Here is a 13,691-nt window from a genome sequence, read left to right as displayed (position 1 = left end):
CCTGATGGGTGAGGTGTGGTGGGCCTGATGGGGAGGATGTGTATATTGTGGAAAGGGGGCCTTCCCTGTCTTGTCATCTGGGCACTGTTCCAGCTCTGCCGTGCCAGAGCACCGGAAGAACACTAAGAGGGTGGGACTAAAGTGATGATGGTTGATTGCTGTTAGTCGCTTACCTTCGGTCTCTTTGTGTTTTTTAGATTCATGTATTGGACCGACTGGGGCTTCCCTGCCAAAATCGAGAAAGGGGGATTGAACGGAATGGACCGCATGACTCTGGTGCAAGATGGCATTGAGTGGCCCAACGGCATCTCTTTAGGTGAGTGAGTGATGGAAAGGCATGCAAGTCACATGACTTTGGCCCCATAAACACCTGGAGCATAGTTGGCTTCTTCGTAAACGTGCCTAGAATGAACCATTAGTTATAGTTTCCCCTGCATTTTTCAAAATGTGAATTTTAGTGGCTCATTCACCTTACCTTGTTTCTCTTCAGACATGGCCAATCAGCGCGTGTACTGGGTAGACTCCAAACTGCACTCTCTGTCCAGTATTGATGCAAATGGTGGGAACAGAAGAACTGTAATTATGGATGAGGAGAAATTGGCACACCCATTTGCAGTCACTATTTTCGAGGTGAGAGTTCTATTGGTAACTTACTCATGCACCCTGTGGATGTTTTAGGTTAATGTTTCCAAATTGCATGTTTACCCTTGTATGTCATGGTGGTAATTAACTCCATGATGTCTATGCATTGATCTGCCTTGCTGATCTTACCCGTAGTCATCTGAGTTTTTCTAGTACTTGCACTGTGCCAGAAAGCCTTTTTCCTTGAGTTCATGTAATGGCTGTAGCCATGGGGGTAGCTTTTCTTAGACCTGAAGAATTTGAGTAGCCCCAAAAACTGAAAGCTGGTTACCTTTAAATTTCATCAAGCTGCTCACTAGATCCTGAGGCTTTTTGCCTTAAAAGTGAATAAATATAAATTATCACGTCTTATGCTAACTAGCAGCTGTTGTCTTCGGGTGCTGTAATGTTGGTGATCTGTTGTATTCCTAATGGACAAGGGCCACTGGAAATATTAACTCCAGAAATATTAACTCCAGAAAGAATATTTTTTGAGAAATGGTATCTTGTTTGGTACATCAGTGAAAGTGTCCATTTTCGTTGCAAAGCTCCATGGGTTGGGCCAGTTATGCACTTCCCTTTTCGCAGATGAAGGAAGTGAGGAGTAGTGACATGAAGTGTCATGCCCAGGATTAGTGGAGGGTAGCCCCGTTACAATTGAGTTCACCGTACCTCGCAGTCTACCACCTTTTCTGTTATTATACCATTTCCTAATATACCGAATATCTTCTGTGAGATTAAAATTATGCAAGAATATAACAATTGTAGCGCCATATGGAGTGACCCCTACCTCACTATCAAAGGTACACTTTTCTCTCAAAGTTGTAGTGTCGTGCAAGCCTTTTCCTGGGTATGGTAGTTCTGCTTTAATCCCAAGAAAATGTAGGTATAACATTTTGTGTCCAGTAAATTGTTACTGAAAACACTTAATCCTAATTTATTTGGTGTATTGAGGAATTTTTAATGTTTATGCATTTATATTTATTTTCATCTATTTTAAAGAAAGTATGTTTTAAATCTTTGAATATAGCCATGTGCAATATTTCTGTACTTTTATGGTCTATTCTTATTAAGACCTAATAAAGTGATAGATCATTTATCGGGTAGCCCAAAATTTCCATTGTCAGACTCTTTTGAATCCTACTGTCTGTTGGAGCCTAGCCTCCTAGAGGCTTGCTTCTAAACATCTTCTAAAATGTACTTTTAACAATACCACCAAATGTTAACGATTTAACCCCTTGTGTAGTGTTTGAAAACTTTTTTCTGTTCCTTTCCATTTGTATGAAAGTTTGTGTACGCCCGGGCCAAAGGGCTGTAACGCTCAGGTCTGCTCAGAACTCTTGCCAAGAAAAAAAAGCGATTTTCAGCATTTTTCTACTGTTTCAATATTTGCTCTTCGTATCTGCTACTGTTTGTTGATCTGTAAAAATGTGTTTTGCAAGTGCTGAACGTTTTGTCTGCTTGAGCCGTTGAGAATCTCTTGACTACCTTTTTAACAAAAAATTATTTTGATTCTTTCTAAATATATATTTTTAGGACAAAGTATTCTGGACCGACATTGAACACGAATCAATTTTCAGTGCAAACAGACTGACTGGGGGCGATATTGTGACTGTCGCTGAGGATCTGATGTCTCCGGAGGATATCGTTCTGTATCACAACCTCAAACAGCCAACAGGTACAGACTAAGATTTGACTGTCTTCGCACCTTACTCTAAATCAGAAGGGGGGAAGAAAGAAGCAGAAGTTCACTCAGCTTCCCATTAACATATCCCTAATAAATAGCAGCGATTGAACCCTATACATTTGACAGGATCTCCAAGAAGATTGTCTTGAAGACCCTCAAACACGTCTTTACAACCGAAGGTGCATGCCAGCACCCTAAGTGCGATATTGTGGATAGGATCATCCTCTGGTTAATCACTTGAGTGTCCTGTTCTCCAAGTGACAACGTCCACCACCAGGTGGGAGACTGTCTGAGTGGTGACCGTGTCAGGATGTGGGGAGTGGATCGTAAAATTCTCTCCTGTCTTTGAAGAGGAATCTTTATTAAAAGATAGGGACAGGGAAAAGGGTAAAAACTGAGCCGTAGTGTGGATGGGTTATTGGTCAAACACCTAGTGGTATGGCCGTTTCAGACAATCGGTCGCCCCTACAGATCTGAGGCCTTTGCCAGGACCACGAATACAGGGAAAATCTATTAAAGAACAAACGGCAGACCAAGGTCAAGCACATCCAGTCCGTTCCTACAGTAAATTCAGAAGGTGGTGCAGTCTCTTACCACACCCGCCGTACAGGGGTGTCCATAGTAGCCAAATTCACAAGAGGAAATGGAAGGTGCACTAGTTGCGGAGTCAATACACAGACGTCAAGATATGTTCCAGAGTTACTTCTTTTTATTCAATACATCTTTTAAAAAAACTGGCACACAGCCAACGCGTTTAGTTCCCGATTCTTGCCAGGGGAACTTCGTCTGGGCTCATATATGTTCAGCTGTAACTTTCGTTATTAGGTGTACACATTTCCTATGCTGTCGAGTCTTAACTAGAAGTAGGGTCCAAAAGTAATTTATCCATCAATGAACTGTAAAATAATGGAGTAATGATGTATTGGCTAATAAAGAAACGTCTCCTCATTAAGTGGCATGATAACCAGCAGTCCTGTAATATTTTCGTTTTTTATATTGTCAAAAATACCATTATTTGTACAGCATCATTCTAGCTCTCATCGCACATTCCTGGAGGCATAAACTGTCTCAAGTTAATGTTTTAAAACTAGTGAGACTTTTTAGTTTTATAAATTAAAGAATTCAGATGCAATTTTAAAAATGGCATTGTGGTGCTCGCCAGTGTTAAAAAAGAGCCATAACCAGGCTAGGGATGCTAAGAACATCTTTAACAGACGAAGAGCCAGGTTTTCAGTTTGCTTCAGAAGGTCAGAGGTTTGTTCTCTTGTCGAATCAAGGAGGGCGAGAGAATTCCACAGTTTAGCCAGCAGGATTCCGTAAGCACAACCTTTCCTAAAAGTGTGAATCCTAAAAGGTATTCAGAGGTGGGGTGTAGGTTTCCAACAGGAACAAGCAGCCCCAACTATTTGGCCAGCATTGTTTGAAGAAGTCTGTTGTTCTTCAGTGGCCGCACGCAGGTCCTGGCTTGAGACTCTTCAGCGACTGTGCGTTCTTCTTAGAGTCTCATGTGTTTTTAAGCTTGACAAAGATTTGTCAACCGATTGTGGAGTGTTGTCCGCTTGAATCCTTGCAGAGTGGGAATCAATTGACTGCTTGCCGTTGTGATGGAAATATGCTGCTGGTGATCAGGCTTAGTAGCAATGCGCATTGCTGAGTTCTTCAGTGGCTATAGACCAGGTCTACTTGACGTATGACTGCTCTAAAGTTGCAACCATTGTCATAGCAAGTCCCTCAAGCCACCTATTTGTTGGGGTGTTCAATTATAGTAGTGGCACTAAAATGATATAGCTGATTTTTAGGGTCTTACTTTCATCATTGTATATAATATTTATTTGCAGTAAGTCCAAAAGTGGGGTTGGGCGACACTGATGCCTCTAGCCAATATATTGCTTGTATAATGTTTTGCACACTGATCACATTCCAAGTTTTGTCACTATACTATATTTTTCACTAGCCTTACTTGCCTGCTCTATACATAGTTTTTAATATGTGGTAGGGTGGATAGCCTGCATGCAAAGTTGGAGGGAGATCACCACTTGTGAGGTAGGAAAAAACTAATTTGTTGTAACCTGCTCACTTTTTTTCCCCCTCCCATTTCCTTCCGTTGTCTAAAGGTGTGAACTGGTGCGAGACCAGCGCTCTCCCCAATGGCGGATGCGAGTACCTCTGCCTTCCTGCTCCACGCATCACTGCCAGATCCGCGAAGTACACGTGTGCCTGCCCCGATGACCTGCACCTCGCCCTAGATATGAGGAGTTGCGTGACGGGTAAGCGTGGCTCCTGTTAAGATTAACTTTATTGTATTAAACTGCTAAGTGATCAAAGTGGAATTCTACGTTGTTGAGCCATGCAATATTTTCGTTTTTAATGGTGACGCCAGTTGGAGTGCATGAAGCTGCTTGTCAGTTCTACTTTGGCAAAACCAGTGTTTGAGTTAATTCACTCATTCGGTGTCTGAGATTTATGGCTCAGTTTAATGCAATCCTTTGGAGAACCTGTCCATTTGAAGTCGGTGGATTTAGGCGTGTTGTTTGAACGGCCAGGCTGAGGGATTGTGTTCTAAAAGCCCTGACCTATTCATGATCTTTGTTCCTTCCTTGGAAGTACGGCCCTGGTCTCCCCTTTGAAAGAAGCCTGAGCATGCCTCACCTCGACTGTTGACATAGAGTTTCTGAGGACTCGTGGGGTCTCCACCCTTCTAGTTTTGTAATGGTCTTTTGGCAGGTGCAAATGAAGAGGTACTAGACCGTTTGCAAGTAGTGCAGAACACAGCAGCCAGGTTGGTCCTTAATGCCCCCCCTAGATCTCCATCTAAACCACTGTTGGACAAATTGCACTGGTTGTCCATACGTCAACGAGTGAAGTTTAAGACCTGCTGTATTATACATAAAGGTCTACATGATCTAGGACCGGGCTATTTGGCTAAAAAAATTGTACCATACGTTCCTACTCGCACACTTCAGTCTAGTGAGCAGTTGCTGCTGAATGTACCCAAGATCAGGAGGACCAGATTAGGTGGTAAAGCCCTGTCAGTGGCGGGTCCTATGTTGTGGAATGCGCTTCCACTCTTATTGAGACAATGTCCCGACCATCTCCTTTTTAGAAAACAACTGAAAACTTTCCTGTTTAGCCAAAATTAGTTGTAGCCTTGTCTCTTAGTTTAAAAACTTCTGTAGCTGTCTTAGATGGTTTTAGAAAATCAGTGTTACTGTTCAGATACCTGTTTGCCGGCTGTCCTAAGCGCGGAGATACTCCTTCGGGAGTTTATTCCTAGCGCTATACAAGCCTGCAAATAAATAAAAATGAATAGTTCAGCTGCAGGAGTAGTTAACTAGGTCCATCTGTTTATCAAACCCAAACTGGACTGCGAGCATGGCCTAATGGCAAAGCGGTCCTTGTGCCTGTGGAGAGATCCTTGACCGGGCAGAACAAAGCGGGTTGAATGTTGAAGATATTGGTGACCTTCCAGGGCCTTTGAGCAATCCATGGCTGTGGACCACCACGTTTCATGTTCCTAGTGGTTTGGCGTTCGCAGATTTAGATCCCATTTTGGGGGGGGGGTTACAGGGGCATGGAGTGGTCGGATCGTTTGGATGCTTGCCCCTTATTGCATGTAAATCCACTCTTCAGATGTTTTCTCAATTACTAAGTAACATTGGACCTTCATACCAACACCGTCACTGAGCTCGCTGCTTTGAGACACTCTATTGGGTGCATATTTGTGTCACTGATGGACTATGCCCCTTTAGAGAGGAACTATTTGATATTCTAAAACTGAAATCTTCTAACGAGATCAAGCTTGATTGGGTGTGTGGCCTAAATGATTTCTGGGATGATCCATCATCCATCCTGGCCCATGCAGGCACAATGGTCAAATTAAGATTTTGGGAGAGAGTTGCAGCCCAGACCTGTCTAGTCAGACAGGCAGCCTCAAAAGAAGCTTTTTACTATATACATTTTTCCCACTCCGCGTGCCATGCAGGGTTTAACCCATATTTGTAGTTCAATGTTCTGTGCTCTTTTAGAATTGCTACATTTCCAGGTGCAAAGATAAATTCCTTGCTTACCAACAAACGTTTTCTCTTCTCTTTCAAAAGTACCACCTGCAGTCCCCTCTACCAAGGCCAGCACCCCCTCTGCCACCACCAGTGCCTTGCGGACATCCACCGTTGCTCGTGTAGTCACCACAAGAGTGCTGATTCCCCGGTCCACTCCTCCCGCAACCAGGAGCACCACCCAAACTCCCAGGATTACGACTCTGGCTCCTGCCACCAGCATGCCTAAGAGGAACCCTGCATTGGATCTGGAGGCCACAACCCCACTGACGGAAACTGTGCCGCACCAAGGTAAGGCCTAGGCTGGACAGCCGTTACTTGGGTCACACCAGAGCGCTGGATAGCCGTTACTTGGGTCACACCAGAGTGCTGGATAGCCGTTACTTGGGTCACACCAGAGTGCTGGATAGCCGTTACTTGGGTCACACCAGAGTGCTGGATAGCCGTTACTTGGATCACACCAGAGCGCGGGATAGCCGTTACTTGGGTCACACCAGAGCGCTGGATAGTTGTTACTTGGGTCACACCAGAGCGCTGGATAGCTGTTACTTGGGTCACACCAGAGCGCTGGATAGCTGTTACTTGCCTGCAGCATTTAGTTTTTGCCTTGTCCACAGTCATACATGCGCACTGATTACATTTTTCTACCATACAGTGAATGGGTCTGGAATATTTACAGAAGGTTCTGGAAAATATCACTGTCCCTTGAATCGAGGGCATCTCTTTATTCAGACCTCCTATAAACTCTCATATTGATTTGCGATCCAGTGATCAATTTATACTGCACATCTTTTTGAATGGGGGGAGGGGGAGCCACACCTTAGTGACTGTTGACCGCTGCCTTGCGAAGGGCACTCTGGGGGGATTCAGTGAATGGGTTAAACCAATTGCATCACATTGTTTGGAATTGCATTTTGTGGCTCATGTGTTTATTTGCATGATCCATTTATTTTATTTTTTTGTCCCTTCAGCTCGCAATGACGTTGCAGCAGACATCAGCACAGGCAAGCATGGCAGCCCTACAGCCCTCTACATAGTGATCCCTCTCGGTAAGCACATGTCCTTCTACTTGTTTTACACCACTCTTTCTTGATAGGGGAAGAGGGGGATGGCTGCCTCAAATTCTGCATTTTACTTAACTGCCTTCTTGCGACTTGTGTGAACGCCAGATTTACACAGTAGCCACGAAAACAAGATTTTTTTGGGGCACTTGTTTTAATAACTTGTATTTTATACAGCACCCAATTCCAAACCGATCACCTTTTCCCAAGTGCTGTGCATAAAAGATGTTATTGATAGGCATGTCATCCACCTTGTGATTAAGAAAACTGGTTGGCCATGCCATGGTTCCAACTTGTCATCTGTAGGCCACACAAAGAGACCAGCATTGAGAGATCGGTGATCTTACCCAGAACTACTGATGTTCATTGTGTTAAACATTAGACCGATGAGTAGCCAAGGTCCCTCCCTCAATCCCTGTAATCTGCAGTCTCCATCTGGGGCACTGACCGAATGGCCTATCTTGTTTTGATTCAAGCCTGTGACCTGCAGGTTATGCATCGATCTCCGTGGTGGTTGTCTTTATCCACACAGCTAATGGGCCTGGACTATGTTGCGTGCAGGATAGGCAGCAGGTGGATTTGTCCACGTGGCCACCTATCCAGCAAAAGAGCTGATGGCCTGAGTGTTCTATCAAGTGAAATGCTTTTGGTGCCAAAACCAAGAAGCGGTCTTCCTGTTAAGCTTATTCCATGTCTAGCACACAGTGGGTGGCGAACTGATGCAGCGTTCACAGAAAAAGGCTAGACTGCAGGGGGGCACGGTTTGTAGAAGCCACTTCAAAAAATGATAATGTGTGGCATCTAAAGGAGGAGAATTTGGACATATTTGAGATCAATTAAATTGAAGGCCGGTTGTTCACTACCAACAAGATGGCTGCCTGACAAATTGTGCTGGTTTTACCCTGACTTGCCATCTTGTGGTCAAATCAGCCTTTAGCTTTCTGAGCTTGATAAAATGTGCAATAACACTTGTTAGCAGCACCAGGTTCTTTTGTGCAGAGGAATTACTGTGACCGTGTGAATGAATGCTCGCTTTCTCATCTGCACAGAAACAAATGGCTATTTTGCTTTTCCTTCTAGCTGTACTCTGCCTGGTGGCCTTCAGCGCTTTCCTCCTGTGGAAGAAGTGGCGGCTCAAGAACACCAACAGCATCAACTTTGACAATCCAGTGTACCAGAAGACCACCGAAGATGAGATCCATATTTGCCGGAATCAGGACGGCTACACATATCCTTCTGTAAGTAGACTGCGGCCTCCTGAGTTCCTTAGTTCCCTTTTAATGTTCAGTCATTGTCCTCCCATGGTGCGCCTCCGCCTTTCTCCCAGATGGTGCGTGAAGGATCTCTCCGCATCAGCCTAATTGTGTTCACCTGGCTACCGGTCTTTAATACAAATTCTTCCTAGTTTCCATGTTGGAGCATGTTTGAGGCACAGGGTTGGTTGCACCATACTAAAGAACGAGCTGAGGCTTGTGATCTCTATGCCTGGTGAACAGTTTTCTTTCCTTTCTGTAGCTCTTAGTTCAGCATTGCTAAACCCTTGTGAGCAGTTTCCTTTCCGTGGCCTGTTGTTCAGCATTTCTAAACCCTGGTGAACAGTTTCCTTTCCTTTCTGAGGCCCTTTGTTCAGCATTTCTAAACCCTGGTGAGCAGTTTCCTTTCACTGGCCCTTTGTTCAGCATTTCTAAACCCTGGTGATCAGTTTCCTTTCTGTGGCCCTTTGTTCAGCATTTCTAAACCCTGGTGATCAGTTTCCTTTCTGTGGCCCTTTGTTCAGCATTTCTTAACCCTGGTGAACAGTTTCCTTTCCTTTCTGAGGCCCTTAGTTCAGCTTTGCTAAACCCTGGTGAGCAGTTTCCTTTCCATGGCCCTTTGTTCAGCATTTCTAAACCCTGGTGAGCAGTTTCCTTTCCTTTCTGTGGCCCTTTGTTCAGCATTTCTTAACCCTGGTGAGCAGTTTCCTTTCTGTGGCCCTTTGTTCAGCATTTCTAAACCCTGGTGAGCAGTTTCCTTTCCGTGGCCCTTTGTTCAGCATTTCTAAACCCTGCTGAACAGTTTCCTTTCCTTTCTGAGGCCCTTAGTTCAGCATTGCTAAACCCTGGAGAGCAGTTTCCTTTCTTTTCAATGGCCCTTTGTTCAGCATTGCTAAACCCTGGTGAACAGTTTCCTATCCTTTTTGTGGCCCATAGTTCAGCATTGCTAAACCCTGGTGAGCAGTTTACTTTCCTTTTTATAGTCCTTTGTTCAGCATTGCTAAACCCCTGTAGTTTAAAGAAATTGTCTTTGGGCGGCTTAGTCGCCATTATTTTTTCTGGTTATTGTTACAGTAGAAAAGACACGTCTCCTATAGTAATGTACATCTAACCTCTGTCAGAAGAATTTCATGCCGGAGGGGGCAGAAGCAGCACCTATGCGAGTTATCCATGAGGAACAGCCACTTTTTATTCGCTTCGGTGATTCCAAAACGCAAAAACCACAATCTCCTGTAGAGGGCGTTGGTAATGGTGGTACCGAAATACATTTTATAGTCCCAGTTCTAGATCAGGCATAAGAACAGGATCACTCTTTAACACAGGCTCACTTTGTAAATACAAGCAAACAAGAAGTAGACATATGCGAAGCCAATTTCTTTTGTCTTTTATATTATTCCCCTCTTCCCCCAACCCCTATACCCCCGTTCCAGCCCCGTCCTAACCTTCTCTGTACTTTTTTCTCCTCACCAGAGACAAATAGTTAGCGTGGAGGATGATGTTGCGTGAAACATGCTGAATAGGTCATAACCAAGATGCTGCTACTGCTCACTGTGGGGAGAGGAGTTTATTGAAGTAAAAAAAGTACACGAAAAAAAGAAGAAAAAGATGGCTACACTCTGCAGCGCTTAACCCAACCCATCCAAGTCTGAGCACACTGCAACTCCCATCCTGATCAACTTGACGGACGCTTAATTTTTTTAACACCTTAATTGAAATGTTTTTGGAGCTTTAGATTTTTTTATTTATTATGATAAATCAAGATATGTATTTTTTTCCCCAATCATTTTTGTGCAAGCTACAAGAGTGTGCCACTTTGGCCCCCAAGTTTTATCGGGGAGTCTCTTAAACATGAAGGAGATCGGAGATCGGGTCGTGGAGCCAAGCAGTTCTCTGGAGTAGAGACTAATATCTGTGACGAGCGCTTGAAAGTCTGTGGAGCACAAGGTTGGACATAAGCCAACCGCGTCCCACTTTCAGCTATAGAGCTAAAAGACTAACTAACCCACCCCTTGAAGGGGAGAAGAAGACTATTGGGGAGCAGTGGGAGGTGGGGGAAACTGTTAAAAAAAGAAAGTGATTGTGTTTGCCAGACTGTCGCTGCTCTCGACCTCAGGAGAAAGTACTGTTTACGCGCCCCAGGAAATCCCTGAGGTTTTCCACAAGCCATCCTGCTGTCCTCCTTTTGCACAAAAGGCACGCTTACCTGTGCCACTCAGGACTGCTGCCTATTGGCTGACCCTAAGCTTTAACGAAGGTTGGCGTGTCTGGATGATGGCGAAAGGAGGGCAATTGCTCTATCTCAGTTGAACCACTACTGTGCCTGTAGGTTGTAGTTTTTCCCCCCCTGGAAATGTTCTCCCTTCCCTGTGCACTTTATATACATATTTTGTTGTTGTTTGGGTTTTTGTATATTGTACAGAAGGACTGTTAATACCTTGCACTGTTCACGATGTTTTGTAAATAGAATATACAGTGGTATGAAGGCGTTTTTGTGTGGCTCTTGGGCCCAAAATCTTGTTCTGATGATTCTTTCTGATGAGCTGTAATCATGATATTCTTATATCCTGTTCTGTTGCTCTTGAATACTTTGCTGGGAATGTCAATATTTGGGTTTTGTGGGAAAGAGGGTTTTTAATACTTAGCACAGATTCAGAAATCCATCTGTGAACCGCCAGAATTGTATACGATTTTGTTGCCAACACTTAAGAAGTTTGGGTACCAGTGTTGCCAGTTTCTTTTCTCCACATATTGTTTAGCTCATTTGACCATCCACAACCCAGTGGGAACCTTGCACAAGACCAAGCAGATATACAGTGGTCATCGAACTGGCAGCATCTTCCACCCATTGCACCATTCTTTGATGTTTTGTTTACCTGCCCTAAATTCTGGGATCTTTGAACACCTTGCCAATGTGGTTGTGCTTGTTTGGAAGAAGTCTTCTCTTTGTGCGGACAACTGTTTTCTTAAATATTGTAGAGGGTTGTAGATTGTTTTTAGAAAATGTTTCTGCATCAAGCATGGCCTTTACAATTTCTGTAGAACGTGAGAAACGCCTTCTTGACATACATGTTTGCAGACCCCTCTTTAAACACTCTACCCACCTAGAGACCTATCTTGCACCATCCATTTAGAGACAGGTGACTTCCTTGCTTTAAGCAATGTTCTGCACATAGCAGAAAACACCTCTTAATAAGCCGTATAGATGAAGGTTATTGTCACCTAGAAAATACAGGGACCTATCAGAATATTCTCTGCAAGGCGCACACAGATGTTTCATGAACTAGTTTCACGCTGTGAATGTTTGTACAATTGTGCCTTCCATCACGTTGCCAACCACAACTGTGCCTTCTGCAAAGGCGCAGAAACGCCTCAAGCGAGTACTACAAAGTTGGACGTGTTGCCATTTCTCTGTGCAAGGCAAGGTGCAATATGAAGTGCCTAGGATGACAAATTGTACTGGTCTCATTCAAAAAAGTTGGTTCCCAAGAACAAAGCAGTATGTGTCTCCCTGTAGTAATGGAGAATGCACACCTCTCTGAGGGTCCGTATTGCCAATGTCCGAAACAGGCGGCTTCCACGTCTGATTATTTATTCATAATATTGGGCTAGCAAGAACCAGTCACCAATCCTGAGCACTATATTGGAAACTAGGTTTGCTGTCCCATTTTGGTATTGACATCTATGACCAGGTTCATGAGTTGCTTAATGCACTGGGATTCTCCTCCATTACTTCATCCAGTAGTGTGGTACGTAGCCAAGGCCCTGCTACATTATGACGTGGGAAGTTCTTGCAACGTAAGCCAGAAAAGGTAAAACAAAGAACAATTCTGCACTAAATTGAATGAAAAACTGAAATGGGTCAACCAGAAAAAGTTCGTTCCCACATAGTGCCTGAAAACTGTCAAAACCACTATTCTGATCTTTCTTCTTCTCTGATGGGTGTAAATGTTAATTCCTAAAAGATCCTTTTTTTTATTTTGCACATCAACGCTTTTGTTTCCATTTGTATGTACATTTTGTTTCAGAAAAGATGTTATTGCTAAAGAATTTATAAAATATGATTTATTTATTTCATAAGACTAGTGCCTTCGAGTCTTTAGTTTGTCTTCTGTTTCAATTGAATATTCCGTGGGGGTTGGTGATTGGTGATGGTTGGTATTTGTATGTGATTTTTGTCAAGTTTAATTTGCATCTCACTGCAGAAAGTTTCAAACTTGCCGATAATTAGAAACTTGATTTCACTCCATTTAAGCCCATTTTTGATAAGCCTACAATTACATAGCTTCATTCAAACCAAAAACCTTTTGGTTGCAAGTTGGAATGCCTGAAATTGGTGGCATACAACGTATGTGTAGCCTTTCGTCCTGAAAAATACCAAAATTAGCCGATGGATCTTTTTTGCTTCTGTTAAAGAACTCCTTTAGTAAAGCACAGTATATACTTGAGAATTCTACTTGAAATAAATCAGCAAAGTAGAAAAGTGTTCACATTTTAGACAAATGTTCATACATGATGAGCAATTTCTATTTCTAAAAGCTTTTGTTTTGAGCGAGAACAAGGAGGGAAGGGACAAGAACGAAGAAAGGTACAAACAAAGAAAGGTACACTAGATGGTTTAAGAGAGAAAGATGAGTGTAAACCAATGCAAAAAAATAAGCAATGCAGAAAGTGAAATCGAAAATGAAGGAGTCGTAGTAGCTTGTTCAGTTTTAAATACAATGTATGTGAAGATTAAGGCAAAGTAAATAAAAAGCCATGTGCGTTCTGAATTGGAACTGCACAAAAACAATCTCCCCACAACGCAGGCATCCTTGCACCATGGTGCAAGGGTGCCTGCGTCGGCACATGGCTGCAGTTTGTGCGCCAGTGCAGGGGAAAGCACAGAGATGCAACATATTCTTGTAAATATGCCGCATCTCTGTGCTTTCCAAACGTACGCAGCATGGCGCAGCAAAATGACTTGCTGCACCGTGCTGCGTTACTTTGTTGTAAATATGCTCCTGAGTGCACATCT

The 13,691-nt window shown here is 43.4% G+C and overlaps 1 protein-coding gene across 2 annotated transcripts in view; it reads left to right on the top strand.

Annotated features, from left to right (window-relative positions):
* Positions 1 to 12,756, top strand: part of LDLR (low density lipoprotein receptor) — a 31,115-nt gene extending 18,359 nt beyond the window's left edge. The window contains exons 11-19 of one of the 2 annotated variants that reach the window (XR_015309330.1): positions 198 to 316; positions 491 to 630; positions 2,158 to 2,299; positions 4,423 to 4,575; positions 6,406 to 6,654; positions 7,335 to 7,412; positions 8,505 to 8,662; positions 10,148 to 10,609; positions 10,670 to 12,756. Coding sequence is in view for 1 of the 2 variants with exons in the window: in XM_086961499.1 (XP_086817625.1) it covers positions 198 to 316; positions 491 to 630; positions 2,158 to 2,299; positions 4,423 to 4,575; positions 6,406 to 6,654; positions 7,335 to 7,412; positions 8,505 to 8,662; positions 10,148 to 10,183 (1,075 nt within the window). In the remaining variant the exon portion in view is untranslated. Of the gene's footprint in view, positions 1 to 197; positions 317 to 490; positions 631 to 2,157; positions 2,300 to 4,422; positions 4,576 to 6,405; positions 6,655 to 7,334; positions 7,413 to 8,504; positions 8,663 to 10,147 lie in introns of both variants that reach the window. The other variant, XM_086961499.1, reaches the window with a different exon arrangement.
* The last annotated feature ends 935 nt before the right edge of the window (positions 12,757 to 13,691 follow it).

Source organism: Lissotriton vulgaris, chromosome 1_1 (assembly GCF_964263255.1).
Source record: "Lissotriton vulgaris chromosome 1_1, aLisVul1.2, whole genome shotgun sequence".
NCBI classification, from domain to species: Eukaryota; Metazoa; Chordata; class Amphibia; order Caudata; family Salamandridae; genus Lissotriton; species Lissotriton vulgaris.
This window is presented reverse-complemented; position numbering and strand designations above follow the sequence as displayed.